We start from the raw sequence: 22,901 nt of genomic DNA on the forward strand, positions 1-22,901 counted from the left end.
GTAGTTGAAACAGACAATATGACCTGCAAACAAACCCTCAAATATTTGCTATCTGGCTCTTTACAGAAAAATCTGGGTGACCCTCTAATCAAGTGTAGTATTTCTATAATATGCAGGCAAATCACCCAGACAGCTGAAGAAGATGGAGATGCTGATTCATGGGTGATGCTAATTCTGCTTGGGGTCCTTGGAAGCTAGAGCACTGAGGATAGCATCATGTAATAGGGCTTGTGTTTGTGGCTTGTTTCTCTTGGACTTTTCCTAATCCCTGATGACTCAGAAACTCTCAAAAGTCTGGACTATACACAGTTGAAGAATAAATCACTTTATTAGAAGAGGTTTAGTACTACAAATTCTCCTACCAGAGTTCCCGGGTCCAAAAGCCAGCTCAGCTTCACTTTTAGGCACCCTTCTCTCATGTCCCATAGGGGAATCCCACAGAAGTTGTGTGCTTATGATTTCTTATCTAAGTGTCTGTGGTAACCCCTCACCCACCTGTCTGACAGGGAGCCTCTGGCCTACCCTCTTTTCTTGTTTTCTCAGAAAGCTAAATCTGGAGTAGTAAGGCTACTCCAGCTAGAACCCACTTGGAAGGATTTTCCTTAGTCTTCAAGTTGAAAGTCCACACGTAAGTGGGTCCCCGCTGACAAGTCTTGTACACTGGACAAGAATAGACACTGCGGCAATCCTGCTTGTCTGCAGGAATGGCCTTGATGAACATCACAGGCATGGAGGGTGTCAGGTCCTTCAGCTTTGCCTCTGTAATGATCCCAGCCTGAGGATAAGAACATGAGAAGAACCATCTTAGATCAGACCCAGAGCCCAGCCAGCCATCCTTGCTTCCGTTAGAAGATCCAAGGAACGAGAGAGTGGGATGTCCTTGGCTGCCTTTCTGCCTGCCCTCTTCTGGGTTCTCTCAATCACCCACAGTGGAAGGCATCTGATACTGGGAAAATGCATTTCTATCTTTTCAGGCTAAAATCACCTCTTGATATAGAGTTCCAGAAGTTTTTTATTTATTATTGGTGCTTGACTTTGCCCTAGTTTTTTCATTCATTTGTTTTTATAAGACTATTGAGTGCAGCTGTCTGATGGATGTCATACTGGGTGTTGGGAATTTAAAGAGGATGAAGACACAGATGCTAACTGTGCAAATGCTTTAGCTCTTAAGGCTTTGATTATGTGCTGTTTCTGCGTCTCTTCAGTTTCATATGCGATTTCATCCACTTCTAGATTATGTCAACTTTTTGAGCAGAGAGAGATAATCTAACTTTAATCATATAATAAAGATATAACCATTTTTAACTTTCCAGATGGAGCCTCCCTAGAGTTTCCTTCCTTCCTTGTAGCATTCTACCATTGAACTATATCCGTCACCCAACTCCCTATGATTTTCTGAGATGTCTCAATAGTTATCTAGTTGACTTGAGTTTTTTCTACTAGTCCTGAGAAATGTTCTGAGGAACAGGAGAGTCCCTTGGTTGAATAAATTTGGGAAATGGTGCTCATCACACCATTGATATGTACTTGAAGCTCGATAATGTATACTTGGCACACTGAAGGCAAGAAGTTCTTATAGTAAAGATGAATACTTTATATTTAACCTGGTGTTTTCTAAACAGGACCACAGGAACCCTCCCACCCACTTTTTTTTTTTTTCATAGTCTGTTCATCTCATAGATGCTGCTGTTTTATGGAACATACTTTGGAAAATGATGATCCAGAGTGATTCACAAATTCCTTAATGCTGTCCATGTTGTGTTATGTCATGTGAGCCCCTTATGTTGTAGTTTATGTTATAAAGTTTATTTAAAGGGAAAGATGTGCCTTTTCAGTTCATTTAGAGGCTGATACAAGGCATGGTGAGTACCAGAATGAAAATGAGCAATGGGGGCCCCCTTGTCCTCCAAAATTGAATGTTTATGATAAGGAGTAAGAACAGGGATAGAACTTTTTTTTCTTTCTTTTTTTTTTTTTTTTGCATACTCTAAAACCAACCCCTTTCAATTTGTTTGGTTGTTGTTCTTGGTATTGGATATTGAACCCAAGAGTGCTCTATCACCAAGCTATACCACATTTTTTATTTTGAGACAGGGGATCACTAAACTATCTAGGTTGGCCTCAAACTTGTGATCCTACTACCCTGGCCTTCTGAGTAGCTGAATTTACAGGTATGCCCCCACCACATTTGGCTAAAACTAGTCCTCTTTAAGTATAAAATTCATTGGTTTTTAACATTTTACAAATCTGTGTAATCATTACCAATCATTATTCAAGATCATTTTTATCATCCCAAAAAGAAACTCCTGTGACCATTAGCATTTATCATTAGCACTGGTTGAATTGGATATTCAATCCTATTTGCTTTTGTTTCATATATTTTGAGGGCTCTTTTGTTAGGTGCGTATATGTTTATAGTCATTTTATCTTCTTGATGGCTTGCCCTTTTTGTCATTAAATGTCCTACTTTGTCTCTGATTTCTCTCTCCTACATTTTCTTCAGGAATGCAACAGTGTTTGTCTTATAAAGTCTACTGTATCTGATAATAGTTTAGTCCCTAAGCTCTTTTTTTGGTTACTGTTTTCATAGCGCATTTTCTTCCATCTGTTTACTTTCAACCTATTGTGTCTTTGAATCTTAAATGTCTCTTATAAACAGCTTACAGTTGGATCATGGGTGGGTTTATCATTTGGTTTTTAAAATTCATTCTGCCTTTTCATTATGAGGATTAGTCCATTTATATTTAATGTAATTCCTGATCAAATAGGACTTAAGTCTGCTACTTCAGTATTTGCTTTTGTTCCTCATTCTTCCACTAGTGTTCTTTCATGTTCATAGATATCTATCTAGTATTACCCTGATACCAACACCAGACAAAGACACATCAAGGAAAAAAAAATTGAGAACCAATATCCCTGATGAACATAGATGCCAAAATTCTTAATAAGATACTGGCAAATTGCCCACAAAAACATACTTAAAAGATAGTGCACCATGATCAAGGGGAGGTTCATCTCAGGGATGAAAGTTTGGTTCAACATATGGAAATAAATAAACATTAATCACATCAATAGACTTAAAGACAAGAATCACATGATTATCTCAATAGATGCAGAAAAAGCATTTGACAAACTACAACAATTCACTCACATTCAAAACACAAGAAAAACTAAGGGTAGTAGAAACATATCTCAATATTGTAAAAGCTGTATATGCTAAGCCCAAGGTCACTATCATTCTAAATGGAGAAAAATTGAAAGCATTCCCTCTGAAAACTGGAACAAGACAAGGATGCCCTTTTGCAACTTCTATTCAACATAGTCCTGGAAACTCTAGCAAGAACAATTAGAGAAAGAAAATAAAGGGATACAAATAGGAAAAGAGGAACTCAAAATATCCCTATTTGTTGACAACATGATTATTTATTTAGAAGACCCCAAAAGCTATACCAGAAAACTCCTAGAACTCACAAATTCAACAAAGTTGCAGGATATAAAATTAACACCCATAAATCAATTGTGTTCCTATATATCAGTGATGAATCAGATGAAAAAGAAATTAGGAAAACTATCCCATTCACAATATCCTAAAAGAAAATAAAATATTTGGGAATCAATCTAACAAAAGAGGTGAAAGACCTCTACAATTAAAAGTACAGAACACTAAAGAAAGAATTGAAAAAGACCTTAAAAGATGGAAAGATCCCCTGTGTTCTTGGATAGGCAGAATTAATATTGTCAAGATGGCCATACTACCAAAAGCACTATAAAGATTTTATGCAATTCCTATTAAAGTTCCAATGATGTTATTCACAGAAATAGAAAAAGAAGTCATGAAATTCATTTGGAAAAATAAGAGGTCCAGAATAGCCAAAGCAATCCTCAGCAAGAAAAGTGAAGTAGGAGGCATCACAATTCTAGATCTTAAATTATACTACAGGTATAGTAAGAAAAACAGCATAGTATTGGTACCAAAACAGACATGAAGACCCATGATACAGAATAGAAGACATACATACAAACCTTCATAAATACAGTTATAGACAAAGGCACCATAAACATACATTGGAGAAAAGATAGCCTTTCAACAAATGGTGCTGGGAAAACTGGAAATCCATGTGTAATAAAATGAAATTGGACCTCTATCTCTCACCCTGCACAAAATTCAATTCAAAGTGGAGACCCTGTACCTACTAGAAGAAAAAGTAAGCCCAAATCTCTATCATGTCAGCTTAGGAACTGGATTCCTCAACAGGACTCCTAAAGCACAAGAAGTAAAATCAAGAATCAATAAATGGGATTTTTATCAAATTAAAAAGTTTCTTTACAACAAAGGAAACAATCAAGAACATAAAAAGAGAGCCTACACAATGGGAGAAAATCTTTACCACCTGCACCTCAGAACATTAATCTCTGGGATACATAAAGAACTCATAAAACTTAATATCAAACAAGACAAAACAAAACAAAAAAACCCCCAAATAACCCAATCAATAAATGGGCAAAGGAACTGAATGAACAGACACTTCACAAAAGAAGAAATATGAATATATGAAAATATATGAAAAAATTGTTCAACATCTCTAGCAATTACAGAAATGCAAATTAAAACTATACTGAGATTTCATTTTCTCTAGTCAGAATGGCAATTATTAAGAATACAAGTAACAATGTTGGTGAGGATGTGGGGAAAAAGGCACACTCCTACATTACTGGTGGGACTGCAAATTGGTGCAATTACCCTTGAAAGCAGTATGGAGATTCCTCAGAGAACTTGGAATGGAAACACCATTTGACACAGTTATCCCCTTTCTTGGCCAAAGGACTTAAAATCAGCATACTATAGTGATGCAACCACATCAATGTTTATAGCAGCTCAATTCACAACAGCTAAGCTATGGAACCAACCTAGGTGCTCTTCCACAAATAAAGAAAATGTGGTACATATACTCAATGGAATATTACTCAGTCACAAAGAAGAATGTAACTGTGGTATTTGCTGGTAAATGGATGGAACTGGAGGATATCATGCTAAGTGAAAAAAGCCAGTCCCCCCAAACCAAAGTCTGAATGTTCTCTATGCTATGCAGATACTGAGTCACAATAAGCGGGGGGGGGGGGGGGGAGGAGGAGTTAGGGATATGCCAGACCAGGGGGGGGAGGGGATGGGGAAAACGAAGAGGGGATGTGAATGGGAAAGATAGTAGAATGAATCGGACATAACTTTGGTTATGTTCACATATGAATACCCTACCAATGTAATTCCACATCATGTACAACCACAAGAATGGGAAGTATGTATGATATGCCAAAAGGCATTTTACTGTCATGTGTAACTAAAAGGAACAAATAAATTTCATTCTGCCTTTTCATTATAAGATTAGTCCATTTATATTTAATGTAATTACTAATCAAATAAGACTTAAGTATTTGCTTTTATTCCTCAATTCTTCCATTAGACTTCTTTCAGGTTCATAGATATCTTCTAATTCACTATTTTAATTCTCTTATGTTTTAAAAATTATTTCACAGTGGTTGCCTTGGGGATTATAATAAACATTCAACATATAACAGTATACCTCAGATTAATTCCAACTTAATTTCAATAGTATATAAATCCTTGCTTCATTCCCTCCCTCTGGGTTGTTTTCATCATTTAAATCACATATTTATTTATATATGTATTTTATGCCTATCAACACAGATTTATAACTATTGCCTTATACAGTTGTCCTTTAACTCAGGAGAAAAATAAAGGTTATAAATTAAAAGTGCATTCATACACTTATACTTTTTTCTTCAGGTAGTATTCTTTTGTTTCAACCTGAAGGATTCCCTTTAATATTTATTTTTTCCTTTTATTAACTGGTTCTTTTTCAGTTATACAGAACAATAAGATTCATTTTGACATAATTATAAAATCATGGAATATAATTTGTTCTAATTCAGTCCCCAGATTCCCTTTCCCTTCCCTTCTCTTTCCCCCGTTCCCTCCCTGTACTCTATTTCCCTCTAGTATTTCTTGTAAATAGTGACAAATTCCTATTTCTCTCTCCTCTATCCTGGAAATGTCTTATTTCTTCATTTTTGTTTTGCTGTGCATAGAATTCTTGACTATCTTTTCTTTTAGCTCTTTGACTATGTAATAATCCCTCTGCCTTCTGGGACTCATGGTTTCTGATGAGAAGTCAGTTATTTATCTCATTGATGAGAATGAGAGATGAGAATGGTAAGCAATGAGCTGATTTTCTCTTCTGCTGTCATGCACAGTGGCACAGGCCTATAACCCCAGCTACTTGGGAAGCTGAGGCAGGGGGATTCTAAGTTTGAGGCCTGGTTGGGAACTTTTTGGGTCTCTGTCTCAAAATAAAAAGGGCTGGGGATGTTGCTCAGCAACAGAGCATTTGCCTAGCTTGTTTGAGGCCCTGGGTTTCAAAAATAGTACCCCTGACACAGACACACACACACTCGTGACACAGACACACACACACACACACACACACACACATGCACCAAAGAAAAGAAATGGCTACAAAGTTTCTCACTGGCATTCAGCTATTTTTTCTTGAATAACTCTTTGGATTGCTGAAAGCCTTTGGTTAGTTTCCAGAGTTTTGATAAAAGTTCATTTTATTTTATTTTTTTGTTAATACTGTTTTATGGAAGGGAAAATTTTTGGAGACTTCCTGACTCTTCCATTTTTTTTTCTGTATGTATGGTAGTGAGGATCGAACCCAGGGCCTGACACTTGCTAGACAAGGGCTTGCTGTACACTGAGCTATATCCTGAAACTGACTTTCATTTTTGCTGACATCTTTCTGGGATAGAACACTTGAAAATAAGAGTTAATGGGGGACAGATGTTGATTTTTGGAAAATTATAATTTACCATAAGGTATGAAAAAATGAGAGGTTAGTGATTAGAATTGACATACTTTTTACTCTTCCAGAGTGTCACTGTCCTTCCTTCTGGGCTTCTTTCCTGTTTCCCTTTTTGTACTTGTCTCATTTTGGTGTTCTTGGGGATTCTAGCTCAGTGCCCTGGGCCACCGTGCACCTAGTAAAATCTGTATGAGATCTCAATGGACAGACTTCTACAAAGGTTCAGATGGAGAGAGAAAACCCTCTTAAATTTTGGGCTGTTTGAACATTGTTTTACTTTACTGTCCTTTCTGTTGGCTCTCTCATTGTTTTCCTAGGACTGGTCTAACAAATTGCCATATGAGCTTTGGTGGCTTAAAATAAACAAACTTGCTTTCTCACAGTTTGGGAGGCTGGAGGTCTTAAGGAGTAGACAGGGTGGTCCGTCTGGAGGCTCTGAGGGAGAAACTTCTAGTACCTGGTGGCTGCTGGTGATCCTTGGCATTCTTTGGCACCCACATCACACTCATCTCTGCTGCTGTATTCATAAGGCATTTTCTTTAATGTCTCCTCATGGACTTCTTGAAGGGTCCAGTCATTCGACTTAGGGTCTGTGGTTATCCAGTATGGTTTCATCTTACATCTGCAAAGACCCTATTTCTAAATAAATAAGGTTTCATTTTTCTTCTGGGTGATGTCAATTTTGGGGAGACACCATTGAACCCTATACATTTTCATATGCATATTCATAGAGCTTCCTGTGATATTCAAGATCTTTTAACAGTTTTGCATGGTTAGATTAGTATTGTCTTCTGGGAATAGTTTAGTGTCATCCACTGAGTGGGATACGGCACTAGGTAGACTTTCTAGATCATGTGTATACCAAGTGTAAACTTGCTTTAGAGTTATCCTTTGCTCATTTTGTTACTTCAGCCCTCTGTGCCTGTTTGCCAGTTTCTTGACTGTGACTAAACATCTCCAATCTATGGTGACTTGGCTAATTTTTATTAGCTTTCAGTGAAGATTTTTTTTTAATTCACTTTAGATGACATCTATGGGCTCTTTTTTGCTGATGTAGAACAATATAAAAGGCAGAAGGAATTCCTGCCTATCTAGAGCTCATAGATGAGGAAGGTGGGACCAGAGAGGTTAAATAATATCCTGAGATCACATGGCAGCAGAGATGCCTGTCCCTAGCACTTTTCAGCACAGTCGATGTGCCAGGCGTCTTTCAAGAATCTTCGATTTTCAGTGTCTCTACTTTCCCATTTAGAAGTTGAGTACACTGAGATCTTAGGAGGTAAAACGACACTCGAGATCACAGAGTTAATAAATGGTGGTGATGATTTTCAGAGTGAGCCAGTCTGGCTCAGAGTGCTCGCTTTCAGCCGCTCTGTTCTACTCCATCTGCAAAGTCTATGTTCTCTCCACTACCCTTGACTGAGTAAAAATGACCTCCAAGAAAGAAAGGTTATCTAGGTAGGAAGATTCAGGGGCATCTCCTTTAGTAGTCAGACTTTATGGGAGGCAACATTTATTTAATCAGCCCACCAGAGAAGACTCCTTGGCTCATCCCAGGTCTTACCTGTGTGTCCCAGCCGGCACCTTCCATGAAGAGGCCGTGAATGTAGGCCCCTTCCCGAGGAGGACTCCGGAACTCCTCTCTGTTCTTCTTTGTCACATCACACTGCAGGGCCATCCGGTCCAGTGGCCACTCATTCTTACGAGCCATGGACTGCATGATGGCAGTCAGGAAGGACTGGGGATTGAAGAAGCCTGTCAGCCACACAGTGGAGGGCATTGCAAAGTCACCTGTCCACGTCTCCAGCTCCTTGATTCTGTTGAGGAGATCTAGAAACCAGGCTGCCAGGCCGGCTATGGAAGGGTAGGCTCGCCTGGCCCAGGGCTCTGGCACCATATCTAGGTACAGGGCGTTCTGTAAGTTTTCCATGTCGCCGGTCATGGTCAGCTCCCCCTGAAGTGAGAGAGTGAGAGGGGAAAGAGTAAGGGGACAGGAGGTCCTTGGAAACAATCTGCCTCAGATTCCTCTGGCTTGCCCACCCAGGCAATGGGAGGTGTCACCAGCGGTGGATGCCACAAGGACTGTCCTGTCCAGTATTCTTTGCAAAGTCTGTGTCACAGAGTGTGGTCCTTAAAAACATTCCCTGCTCCAGCGATGATAGTCTCAACTGTCTGCTGATAGTGTTTTGGAAAACACGACCTATTCCCACCGTGGACCTTAAACCATCTGTGAGTGACATGTGCTCCAACCCTACTCCAAAGCTTGGCTTTCCTGCAGCCCTCCAGGCTTCTGCTTGCAACTCAGAAACACAGAAGCCAACAGATGCAGTGGCACACGCTTGTGATCCCAGCAACTGGGGAGGCTGAGGCAGGAGGATCTCAAGTTCAAAGCCAGCCTCAGCAAAAGTGAGATGCTAAGCAACTCAGTGAGACCCTGTCTTTAAATAAAATATAAAATAGGCCTGGGGATGTGGTTCAGTGGTCAAGAGCCCTGGGTCCCTGAATTCAATCCCCAGTATCTTCCCTGCCCCCCACAAATAAAGGGAAGAAATACAGAAGCCAAAGCCTACAAAGACCTATGTAATCCAATAGATCAGGGTGATGGATATATAGTCAACTTTAAGGGAATCCTCTTTCAACTGCTAGATGGAATTTGTAAAGAAAGGTTTACATCAAAAAACATCTTTAAATTAAACTTTGCAATATTGGTTCTTTCAAATTTCTTGCAAATTGGTTCTGGCAATTTCTTGAAGACCCCACCTCATTTTTTAATTTTCCTTTCTATTGTTTTTAAATTTTTAATTGGTGTATTATAGTTATACATAATAGTGGGATTCATTACGCTATATTCATAACCATTGGGTTATTATGCACATAACCCAATTTGCTGTCTTCTTCCCCAATACCTTCCCCTTTCTTCTCTGCCCCAGATCAACTTGTTCTACTCTACTGATCTCCCATCATTATTTTTATTATTTTAATTAGTGCATTATCACCATATATAAACGGGTTTAATTGTGGTATATTTGTACATACACATAGCATAGTTTGCTAGATTTTGCTCCCCAGTACTTCCCCACGCTCTCCCCTCCTCCCTTCTTCTTCATCCCGAAGGCCCCATTTCTAATGCAGTGATTTCCAGGTTGCTGTGCATTATAAGGGTACCCTGCAGGGTCTGGCTCACTCTGTCCTAAGTGCAGAGTGCCAGCCTCTGTGTGCAAACCCTCTCCCTTGGGGTCTTGATTTGCCCTTGCACTTGCTTGTGACTTGCACTGTAGAATTCTGGATCCAAATCTTTCCCTTAACTTTTGGAACTGTTAAGAAATGTTAAGTGCACCTACCTCATGATGAATGCCTTTCAGTGACTTGAATGATATCCAGAGATTCCTGATTAATAGGATGTAGATTAAACTAATAGATTCTTTATGATCTTCACATAGATAGTTTTTACACATAATTTTTTTTTCTTATTTTCTGTTACTGGTGATGGCATCCATGGCCTTGTGCATGCTAGGCAAGTGCTATACCATTGAGCTACATCCCCAGACCTTTATTTTGAGAGAGGGTCTTTCTAGGTTGCCCAGGGTGGCTTCAAGATTTTGATCATCCTGACTCAGCTTCCTGAGTGGCTGGGATTACAGGTGTGTGCTCACGGTTTACACATACTCTTTTTACACTGTAGATTCTAATGGCTGAACTCTTTTAAAGTAAAAATACCTTAACATTTTAAAGGAAATACAGACATCCTTAATTACATCAGTGCTAGACGGGTCAGTCTAAATGAGTGAATACAGCCTGAATCACAGATATATTACCTTTCAAGTAAGAGGACTCTATTAACAGTAATAGAAAATAGGTTTCACCCCTGTGCCTACTTAGATTTATTGGGGTGGCTGACCAGAGCAGTGAAGGAGTCTGAGGTCACATCAAGGCTCAATAGGAAGTACGAGGGTACCACATCTACCACCAAAGTTATTACTTTTAACTACATTCAAATTAGGTGAACAGGTTTCTTCTGGTAGATTTCCTGAAGGATCTGCTAAAATGAATACTATTATGTTAAAATAGAAAAATATTTTTCTCACTATGTGGAATCTCTGCATCTGAAAAGAGGATGTAATTTATTTCTTGTCTACTTGAACCCACATGAGACTTCTGAGACAGTATGGTCTTTCTCTTGTCTGGAGTTATGTGATAACTTATTGTTATAATTTATAAATGAATTTAAGTTTTCCTTCAAATATCCAATTATTTAATAAAATAATATTAAGTGTAAAGATTAGTGAAAAGAAAAAAATATCAATGATGATCATACTTTTTGTTTCATGAGACTCCTATCCTCGTACTACCTGAGGACCTTCATTATAATGGTGAACAAAAGTAATGATGGTGGACATCTTTGATTTGTTCACAGACTTAGAGAGAGAGCATTTAATGGACTTTCACCATTAAATACAATAATTTATTAGGTGTTCTTCAAGTTAAGGAAATGACCTCTTTTATCTGTTTTTCTGATGTTTAACAACTGGATGTTAAATTTTGTCAAATGCCTTTTCTGCATGTATAAAGATGATCACATATTTTTTCATATAGTACACTAATATGGTGAACTTCTTGGACTGATTTCTTCTTAATGTTAAAACCAACCTTGCATTCCTGGGATAATCCCATTTGGTCACACTGTATAATCCTTTTCTTATATTGTGTGATTTGAATTATTAACATTTGGCTAAGAATTTTTGCATTTGTGTCTATGAGGAATGTCAATCTGTCATTTTCCTTTATCATAATGACTTCGATTTTGAAATCAACTCAATTCTGTTCTCATAAAATTGGTTGGGAAGTGTTCTCTCTACTTTTTTTTCCCATTTTCTTCTTATTCTCCTCCTCCTCTTCTTCCTTCTTTCCCCACTCCTCCTTCCTGTTTTGTTAGCATTGCTGGGGATTGAATCCAGGTCTTCATATAGGACTAGGCATGTGCTCTACCACTGAATTACATCCCAAGCCCATAACTCCTTTATTTGATGATCTCTCCCTCCACCAGTACCATATAGTCCTAATTACTGTGGCTATATAAAGCAAACTTTGTTATTTTCTTACAGAAGCCCATGCTAAGACAACCTTGGGGAAGAGAACCAGGAGATTTAGTGGGGAAAGTAACTGTGGTGGACTTAAAAAATGACCTTGAATGGGTGGGGGTGTAGCTCAGTGACAGAATGCTTGTCAGGCACATTCAAAACCCTGGGTTCCATCCCCAGCACCACACACACACAGCACATGCACGCACACACACAAAGACCTTTAAGAGCTACAAGCCATTTTAGGAAAGAGGACTAATGTTCCCCTTTGGAAGCTGGATGGGGGGCTGTTCTTTATGGGAAAACCACCTGATACAAGGCAAGCCCTTACCCACTGTTCTTGGCCATACACTGCAGTGCCCAAATAAAAATGTTTCAGGCCTACCATGTCTGATATGACAGCCACTAGCCACATCTGGCTATTTAAATGCAAATGAATTAAATTTTTGTTCCCAAGTCCCATTAGCTACATTTTTATGCTCTAGCCACATGTGACCTTATTAGCACAGACTGTTCAGAAGCTTTACAGGACAACACTTTCTCCGACAGAAAGACTGTTTCTGTTGGTCATGTGAACTGTATTATGTATGTTTTTGCCAGGCCTGTGTTTAATAAAAATGTTTTTGTACACATAACATCACGGTTCGCTTGCCAATCTGGTGAAAATATATATACAAAAGTCATGATTTATTACAAAAAACAAAGTACAAAGGAGTTAATAAAATATAGGCCATATTGATTTTTTTCCTTTAAAAGTTTTCAGTAGCCAGTATATGTCCATGGTTATGAAATATTTTTACAAACAATACAGCAATATAAATAATGCTATCAAGTTTGCTTTTCTACAAATGATTTTCTACAAAATCATTTTGGGTATTATTAGATTGAAGCGCATCTATGAAAGTATGTTGTATGTATGAGTGTCATCTGTCACGTGAATCGAGGGAGAATAAAGGACCTCACCCTGGAGTTGTTCTATAACATGACCCAACAGGACTCATAGTGTGTCAGGTCCTAGACTGCTCGCAGCACTGTAAGGGATATAAAGAAAATGCCCCAGTCTTTGACAACTCTGCCAAAGTGGGACAAACACAGAAGTCAAATGGGTCCCTGGACACTGCCAGCTGCCATTCATGTGCTTATCATACAGAGAAGTCCTTTGTTTTTGATTATCTCCGGGGGCTAAATTGACACTGAGTCTGTGTTACCATGACTCAGTGAAGCCATGTAAACTCTTGTGTTTTGTTGCAAGAAGAAATGGTGTGCTTAGAAAAGATTAAAATGCATGCAATGCAGAGGGCTTTTAGGGCAGTGAAAATACCCTGTTTGATACTATGATGGTGGTTTGATACATATGATATATGTCATTATTTATTTGTACAAATCCATAGAAAGTACACCAAGAGTGAATCCTAATGTGAACTATGGATAATGGCTGATAACAATGTGGTAATGTAGTTCCTCAATTGCAGTGAATGTTTCACTGTGGTGGGGGCTGTTGCTAGTGGGGAAGGGGCAGGGGGCACATGAGAAATCTCTGTATCTTCTGCTCAATTTTGCTGGGAACTTAAAACTGCTCTAAAAAATAAGATCTAATTTATAAAGAATGTAATACAACACTTAATTTTTAACACCCTTCAGAAATCTAAACTCATTTTGATTGCAAAGGAACATAAAATGTGTGACTTGGCTTTCTTAAAAATTTCTCACATCTGCTTATAATAAGATTATAATTTATTCCGACAGTGATTTTGCACTTACTAATTGAATGTGCAAGTGGTGGAAACTTCAAGAATGTACTGTCTCTTTGGTTTCCCCAGTTTAATGGGGGATGTAGAAATGATTTAGAAAAAGAAGAAATCATCCATCTTAAAGTTAGGTTTCTGAACTCAGGAATTTTCATGACCTTGAGCAAAAGTAAAGAAGTAGTTGAAGAAAAGCAAGAGAGAACCCCACCCCCACCCCAGTTCACTAAATATACCAGGCTCCCCTCCCGTGGAGGAGAGGAATATGCCCACAAACCCCAGGCCATTACATCCTGAAAGGTGTCTCAGAAAAAGAAATTAGTTTCCAGAAAGGTTGACAGATCTGTGGAGGCAAGGGTGGGTGGATAGGAAGATTCTGTGGCCAAAACCTGAATATATGGACCCATCTTAAAGGCTCAAACTACACTACAGTAAAGAAACCTGCTTGCATACACTCAATCATAAGTTTCCTAAACTCCTCTGGTCTGGATCTAGGTAATACCAATTAACATGCGCATTACCTGCTCATGGGTTGAGGCCACAGAAAGAAAACTTAAAATGCTGGACTTTGAAGAAGATGCTACATTCAGGGTGCTGTGACATTCTTCCTTTATTTTCATGTGGCAAGGGAAACTGGGAGAACTACAGGGTCCGTGGCACCTTTTCCTGGCTATGATGAAGGCTGTCTGGCTGAGACCTTAACTACTTATTCATCCCTAAAAATAAATGCTTTCATGATATTTCTTTGGTATAATACAGAAAAAAAGAACCCCAAACCTTATTTTTTCCTGTAGACTTTCACTCCTTTAAGCCAGGGAGCTTGTTAGAAGTTATGATTCATAGGCTACAGTCCAAACCTAAGGATTCAAGTCTCTAGGGGTGAGGGGTAGGAAACCCCCATTTGGAAAGGGTTCCTCTGGGCATCTCAAGCAGCTGCTGCCCTGGGCTCACAGCCATGCAGTAGCATTCAGTCTACAGAAACCAGGGACAGGACAGCAATGCCCAGAACAGCTCCCTCCTTGAGGGGCTCCATGCTACACCCTGTCCTAAGGATCAACTCCCTTCAATTCTTTCTTCCCTAGGGAAATGAGATTGTAGATGGTTATTTATTTATTTATTTATTTGGTACTGGGGATTGAACCCTGGGGTACTTTACTACTGAGCTACATCCCCAGATCCCCAGTCCTTTTTATTTTATTTTAAAATTTGAGTTAGGGTCTCATTAAATTTCTGAGGCTGGTCTTGAACTTGTGGTTCTCCTGCCTCAGCCTCCTGAGTCTCTGGGATTACAGGGGTGAACCACCATCCCCTCGGAAGATGTTCTTTGCAACAAGCTTTCATTAGTATAAGACACGGGGACGTGAGGAGATTGGAAGGAAATAGAAATGGTAAGGGTCCCACCACTTTCCGTCTGGCTTGTAAACTAAGGTTGACAGCAGTCGTGCATCTTGGGTTTGTGGGAGAGTGCCAGATGACCAAAGGCACATGGACCAGGGCAGCTAATAGGTGATGATTAAAGAGCCAAAGCAAGCAAGACAACCGTCCCTCCCAGACCTGAACTATTAAGTCAATGCAGTGTGTGGGAGTGAAGACCAGAACAGATTCTGGCATCAGCAAGTCAGACTTCACGTCTGAACATCTTTGAACATCTTTACTTATTTAGAAGCGATTTTTTTTTTTTTTTTGTCGATCAGCAGAGGAAATCAATCACCGAGGCATAGAAATAGTCTGATGCCATTAAACATTTGAATAATGAAAAATAGTTGTCAACCCTGTCCTTGTCTCCATTTAAGATATCACTCCCCAAGTGAAAGGGAATACAAGCCACAGAAGTGAGCCATTTGCCTCTTAGAACAGATTCTGGGCTCCTCTGCTTTGTGCCTCTGAAGCCCCCTTCTCTTGTTGTCACCTGTCTTAATTTATCTTTCTTCCAAAGCTTCCTCCATACCACTTCTATGGGGGCCTTGCCTTATCTCACACACCTGTTTCTCCTTTCTTCTCTGGCTTCTCTCTATGTGACATTTAATTAATTCTGCCATGTATTATAATCCATTTGATTGTTTCCCCAAGACTGTCCTTCTGGAAGGTGAGGCTCCACTTTCAGACTCCTGAGACTTGCCTGAAGAGCTCCTCCGTCAACATAGCTTGAACTGGACTCCACCCCTTGCCCCTCCATCTTTGCCCAGCCATGCTCTGTGATTCATGACACAGAGTCACAGCAAAGACTCACAGAAGAAAAATGCATGTGAATGAATCGAAAGTTAAATGGCTAAATAGACTGCATCCAATTGCACCGATTCAATAAGCTAAGATTGCAGCAAAACTTCTGAAGATGATTGCTAATATATACCTGCTTACCACAGTAACGGAGACGCATGACAGGCAAAATCCTTATTTACATTTGAGATTGTTAAGTGGCATCTTGTATTTCATTTGATTATAAGCCGGTACAGGATTTGGAAACACTGGCAAACTCTGTGGGTCTTCAACAACCCATTCTTTTCTCATCTTTATTCTCATTTTTCTACACCCATACTGGGGGGAAGAGAAAATTAAAAGGTTTCTTTAAAAAAAAAAACCCTAGTAATCTAGATTTTGTAGTTTGTTTCCTAATTTTTATATGTCTATATGTGAAAAGTTGACAACTGTTCTTCCTACATACATGGGGCCATAACTCCAAGAGCCATACACGAAGCCACCAGCAGTTCCACACCCAGACCTCCAGGGCTCATGTGAGCTTTTATCATCAGCTACAAAACTAGGTTCTTACTTTCCCTCTGTTTGGGATTACAGTTATTATTTTTTTATGACATGGGGGGTTGAATCCAGGGCCTCATACACGATAGGCAAGTGATCTGCCACTGAGCTACTGCCCCAGACCCAGATTACAATTCTTTTAATAAACGTGCCAGTGTAAATGGACCACACTCACCTTCCTCAGTTCCTCAAAGGTGGCAAGATCTCCAATTTACCTGTCATCCAGGTGAACAGTCACAACAGGCTCCAGGCTAGATACTTGACATCACCTCGCAGTGAATAAAGTAAACTTGCCTAAGTCATTTCTAGAAGATAGTAGACTTTCTTTGCTCAAGAGAAATGTCAGAGCGTGGGCAGTATCTTGTTCTTCCAGACAACTTCATGGTCAGGTTTTGGTTTCTGGACTTATATCTTTTGGGCATTTAGGTTGCTCTAGAACAAATGCCTTCTGGTTCCTAGGTTCCCTCATGTTGCTTTTTTTTTTCCCCCCTGTGGGGAAAGATGTGTCCTCTAGCCATGCCTCTCCCCCTGTAGATCTCACTCACCTTTAAGCCAAGGTCCAGCTCCCTCAGTGAGCGCCGAATCTCTCTGGTGAGGAGGTTCATCCGCTCACACTCCTGGAAGGCAACTACAATGTAGGGAGTGCGCTCCTCCACTTTGGCCATCAGTTCTGGGATGTCAAACTCATCTGTCACCCATTCCAGTATTTCTTCCAGAAGGACCTTGACCTGCCCCACGGCAGAAAACACACGATTAAGAAGGGTACTCTGATTTTCCAGAAGGACTCCATCTTCCTGCAATATGGCGCCAGAGAGGTCAACCACCCATCACCTGCTGCCTTCCGCCTCTTGTGTGCTTGCAAAGGTCAATTAGGTCAGGGATTGAGGACTGATTCCAGGAGCACCTCTCCTTAGCTTGCCAGCTCTCTGTGATTTGTATGACCAGCTTGAAAAAACTAACACAGATGATTCTCTTAACAACTGGGGTTGAAAAACTCAGAGGCTGACCCAGTTAGCTACGGGAACAAAACTAGTAAGCTGTAAGTAGACTTTGACCTAGGATGGCCCTTGTGGGTCATGTGAAGCTGAAGTGATGTGAGCAGCAGTGATGAATGTGTATATGTATATGTATGTGTGTGTGTGTGTGTGTGTATAAATTGCATTTGTACTGACCATGTACAGATTTGTCCTTGTCATTACTCTTCAAACAATATAGTATAACAATTATTTACATAGCATTTAAATTATATTAGGTCTTACAGGTAATCTAGGGATGATATAAAGAATACAAGAAGATGTGCATAGATTATATGACCTGCCCCACTATGCTATTTTACATAAGGGACTTGAGCATTGTGGAATTTGGCATCCTTGGGGGGTGATCCTAAATCAAATCCCCATAGAGACTGAGGAGTCACACATGCACGTACACACACACACACACACACACACACACACTCCGTTCTCTGTTTCAGTTTGGTGATACTGTGGTTTCTATCCTTGAAGAGGCACCGTCATCTATCATGTAAACCTTCTCTTCTACCCACAATTTCTCTCCCCATACAAACTGTCAGCTAATTAGACCAAGGGAGTTAGAACAACCAGGGTCTGTCTTCTGGAAAATTGGAATTGAGGTGCAGAGATTGTGGGTTATTTGGGGGCAAGCACTTGGAGGCTGAGTCTGCCATTTTGGAGCAAATGAGTAAGCCCGGGAGGTCTGTCAGCAAAGACAGAAAAATGAAACAAGTGCAGACATAATAGGCCATATGGCCAGCAGATTGGGATGTAGGGAGAGGGCGGGAGAGAGCATGTGAGTGAGCACCAGCTCTTCCTGGAGTCCCAAGAGAGCCAAACTCCATATGCCTGCTGTTTTTATCGGTTCATCTTCTTGGTCCACTTCTTCTAGGAGCAGGTCCCTATTTCCTTTGAGAAATGACCTCTTCCCCATTGTTCTGGAAGACAGTCACTGGGCCCAGCCTCTCCTGATTCAAATTAGGCCAGTCAGATTATCTTTCCCAAGAGCAAAAAAAATATGAAACCCGGCATCCATGGATCCATTGGGAGGGAGGATGGAGGTTCCTTGAAAGGCCTGTTCCTTGAAAGGCACTCTGCTTTCTCCCTGGGACCTTAAAGCCATCATGGTCTTTGTTCTTTCTTAGGTTAATTTTTTTTTGATATACTGAACCATTTCTTGCCTAATTCAGTTAGATCAGTGTCTGTTCCTCACAACAAAAGAGCCCTGACTGGGGTGATACAGCACCCGTAAGCATGACTCATAGGCATAGATGCAAGTCACTTAGACTTCAAGTTCTTCATCCATAAAAATTTCTAAGAATCTCTCAATCAGCCCTGATTTCCCAACTCCCAGGGTTGATGCAAAGATCGAATCAAATAAGCTGATGGATGTGGCAGCATCTGAAAGCTATAAAGAACTACATAAATGTAAAGAATGATTAATTTCCCCCTTGCCTTGTGTGGTTAACATACAATACATTCTCCAGGAAAGGAGCTGATGTTGGGAAAAAAGAAACTAAAAACCCATCACCCCGTCACGAAAGGGTCTAGTGCTGTCACAGCAAAGACAGGAATGGAATTTTAATGGTACCACAAAGTGACTGCCAGAGTGGAAGATAAACGGCTAACAGTATATCATATTTCTGTCTTGAGTCGAATTTGAAGAAACAACCCTCTGTCAGTGAGCTGCCATTTGGATTTTATTCACAGAGTTGAAAAACACAGTCAGGAGGTATTTTTGCAAAATACATTGAATTTGGGGACACAGAGTTTCATCCCATCTCTGATCAGGCTGTGAAAAGTTTGGCGGCCAGGAAAGCGAGAGGGTGGATAGGGAAGTGAACAGGTTACAGACAAATATGGGACTCACTTGCTCAGGGAACTCCAGGCCCCATTCAGATAGGAGGAGTGGGCTCCAATCTTCTTGGTTTCCAGGAGCAAATGGTTTTGCTTTTTTTTAAAAAATGTGTGTGTGTGTGTGTGTGTATGTAATTGAACCTAGGCATTCTCTACCACCGAGATACATCTCCAGCCCTTTTTATTTATTTTAAAATTTGAGATAAGACCAGCCAAGGCTGGTCTCAAATTTATGATCCTCCTGCCTCAGCCTCTGAGTCACTGGGATTACAAGTGTGTGCCACTGTGTTCAGCTGCTTTTTTTCTTTTCAGAAAAGTAATAGATACATACCAGAAAAACCTAAACATTGCAGATACATATGATATTAGAAGCAAACCCCTCCCACAATCTTAACTCTTCCCCCAAAGGGGACAACACTGTGAAAAAAAGGTTTTGTTTTGTTTTTATTTCTGCAGATATCTTTCAATGCACATAACTCTATCTCCCAGTCATCTATCCATCCATCTACCCACCATTTTACTTATCAATTATCCATTCATCTATCCATCCATCATGTCTGAGCCTCTTCTTTCTCTCTCTGCCCCCACCCTTCCCTGCTTTTCTCTCCCTCCCACTAATAGAATCCTATTATGCACCCTTTCAGCTTGCTTTTTCTACCTTATAGAAAGTCTTGGACACAATCCCTTGTTATTACAAATGGACTTTTTAACAGTGTGTACTATTTAAACATCCCCAAATTTATAAGTCATTTCCCTACTGGTAGATATTTGGTTTATTTACTATTTCTACTGCTATAAACAATTATGCAATAAATAAATATAAATACTTCATAAAACCCATGCAGTTTTGAGTGTTTCCTCTGGATGATTTCTTAGAGATAGACTCATGAATAAAAATATGAACATTTTAAATTTGGATAAATTATTGTCAAATTATACTATAAATTAAACTTCCATCAACAGAGATAAGAGTACTTATTTTTTATGCACTCACTACTGAATATTATCATAATTTAAAACCCTTACGATTAGGTGAAAAATAATATGTCACTTTACTTCTTCTAGATATGAATGACACTGAGAATATTTTGCAATTTTTATTGGCTGTTTGTATTTGTCATGCGAACTTTCCTGATGCTCATCTTCTTCCTCCCTTCTTCTCTCGGGTTCTTTTTCCATAAGTAAGAATTTCCTATATTACGAAAATCTGCTCAATGCCCCATATCTGGGCTGTAAATGGGCTCTCATAGTTTGGCTTTGACTTTGTTCATGATGATTTTTGCTTTGCAGATGTTTTAAAGTTTTCAAGCCATCAAATTTGCCAATCTTTTTCTGAGTTGTTTTTTTTTTTTTAAGTTGCAAAGTGTCTTCCTCTTTGAAAGATCATAAAAAAGCATTCTCCCGAGATGTTTCCAGTGCTTTTTAGATTTTTATGTTTCACATTAAAATATTTCAGCCATCTGAGATACAGTTCAGTAAAAGGGAGAAGAGAACCTACTTTACTTTGCTCTCAATTACTAGCTAGTTGCTAAGCCTAAAGGAATCCAGTATTGGAGGGATTTGAGGGCTACCTCATCCCTGAGGAAGAAAAGAAAGTCATACATCCAATTGGTGCTATGGGCTGTATTGTCTCCGCCCCGCCCCTCATTTACATGTTGAAGTCCTAATTCCCAGTATCACAGATCATGACTGACTGTATTTGAAGATAGGGGATTTAAAGAGGTGTTTAAGTTAAAATGAGGCCATTAAGGTAAGCCCAAGTCTCACTGGTGCCCTATAAGAAGAGAAAATATGGACACAAAAATAGAGAAACCTAAGGCTTAAGCATAAAGTTCATGTGAGGACATAGCAAGGAAGTGGCTATCTGCCGGTCAAGAAGAGAGGCCTCTGGAGAAGTCAGCCCTACCTATGCCTTGATTTTAGATTTCTAGTCTCTAGATGAATGAGAAAATAAATTTCTGTTCTTTAAGCCACCCAGTGGTGTTTTGTTATGGCAGCCCAAGCTGACCCCTCCTGATTAGTAGCACATGCATCTGCTCAAGAGAGTCATCAGGAGGGAAGCAGTGTCTCAGGCACAGTCATCAATTGAACTCACTGTGTCCTAGAGAGACAATTCCAGATTGAGCTAGAGATAGTAGCTGATAGGGTTGCCTTCTCCCTAACTCCCCTACACCCCCCCCCCCCAGCTTTTCTTTCTTCTTCCTTAGTAACACAACAACTTAGCCTTGTGCCAGCTTCCTTTCACAGAGATGTTAACTGGGAGTAGATTTAGGTTAAGAGATTAGAAGTGTATGTAAAGTATGCAAATCCTGATCATTTGATATCTAACAACAGAACACTGTCTCTGAGCTTGGCTCTTTGCCCTTTCTTTGGCCTGCTACATGGATGGGAAGGAACAGAGCTCATAAGAAGATATGAATGATATGAAAACCACTACCATGAGCATAGGGGCATTGCACAACAGGTCATGTGCCCAGTAGACTGCATGCTTCTCCCACACAGTGTCACAAGTGGCAGTTGATCACAGTTCCTACCATTTCTGGCACACATCACACACATTAACCACCACCACCACCACCACCATCACCACCATCATACCTTGAGTTATCTGGGGGAGGGGTAAGGAAACTACAAAGGTTGGAAGCTTCTTTGAACTTGACCTGAAGAATCCTAAGTCTAATACTTATTGAGTTCCAACCTTTCATTTTTACAGCTAAGAATGCTTTTCCCTCTGGGTGGTTAGATTCTTTCCTTTATTCTCAAATCATATCATAGGGAAGAGTGGAATAGGCAGAGCAGTATGATTTAAAGATTTCTCATGTGCTCACCTACATCAAAATTAATTCCTGCACCTAACAGTAGATTTTAGAATCAGAATTTTTTTTCTCTCTCTTCCTTCCTTCCTTCCTTCCTTCCTTCCTTCCTTCCTTCCTTCCTTCCTTCCTTCCTTCCTTCCTTCCTTCCTTCCACACTGGGGATTGAACCTAGTAGTACCTTGTGCCTGTTAGGCAAATGCTCTAGCATCTACCTACAATCTCAATTCTTAAGAGTCAGAATTTCAAGCTCGATTTTAGGCATATTAAAAGTTGAGAACTGCTATTCTGATGACAGCATTCCATGCCATTAAAGTGCAAATCCTTTGGTATTTCACTTTCTTAAAAATCAGTCCCTGCAATGAAAACATTGGTAGTCACCCAGGCTCCCTAACCCTTGATTCCCCCAAAGTCTTTCCCTAACCCAACAGTATCTCTGATTAAAGGAATCCAAGCAGTGTCATGGGTGGATGGGGGTTGACGAATGTACTCTCTTGGAAAAATTTCACCCAGAAGTTTCCCTGTGGTGGCCCTTTTTCTTTTCTGCCCTCTGCTATCCCCACATCAGGAACAGGGCCTCCAAAGTGCCTTGAGTTATCCTCAACCCATACCCAAGTCTGCTTTTCTACACCATAATTCACCTCCACCTTCCTAAAACTTCAGGAGATCCTCATGTAGAAGCACTTAACTGGTGTTCAGAGACTCTGGCTAGAAGTTATTCAAAGAGAAGTTCTTTTCATCAAAAGGAGTATTTATC

General features: G+C 39.9%; 1 protein-coding gene across 3 annotated transcripts in view; it reads right to left on the reverse strand.

The window, feature by feature from the left end:
- Nucleotides 1-304: 304 nt before the first annotated feature.
- The window catches only part of Dnah9 (dynein axonemal heavy chain 9), a 330,995-nt gene continuing 308,398 nt past the window's right edge, over nt 305-22,901 (reverse strand). For 2 of the 3 annotated variants that reach the window (XM_046420725.1, XM_058571596.1), the window contains 3 exons: nt 17,007-17,189; nt 8,446-8,835; nt 305-775 (listed from right to left, as the gene is read on the reverse strand). In XM_046420725.1, the coding sequence (XP_046276681.1) occupies nt 548-775; nt 8,446-8,835; nt 17,007-17,189 (801 nt within the window). In that variant the 3' untranslated portion in view covers nt 305-547. Of the gene's footprint in view, nt 776-6,028; nt 7,504-8,445; nt 8,836-17,006; nt 17,190-22,901 lie in introns of those variants that run through there. The other variant, XM_058571595.1, reaches the window with a different exon arrangement.

This window comes from Marmota monax, unplaced genomic scaffold (assembly GCF_021218885.2).
Source record: "Marmota monax isolate L192 unplaced genomic scaffold, Marmota_monax_Labrador192_F-V1.1 WCK01_AAM20220418_F8-fsc00274, whole genome shotgun sequence".
Taxonomy (NCBI): domain Eukaryota; kingdom Metazoa; phylum Chordata; class Mammalia; order Rodentia; family Sciuridae; genus Marmota; species Marmota monax.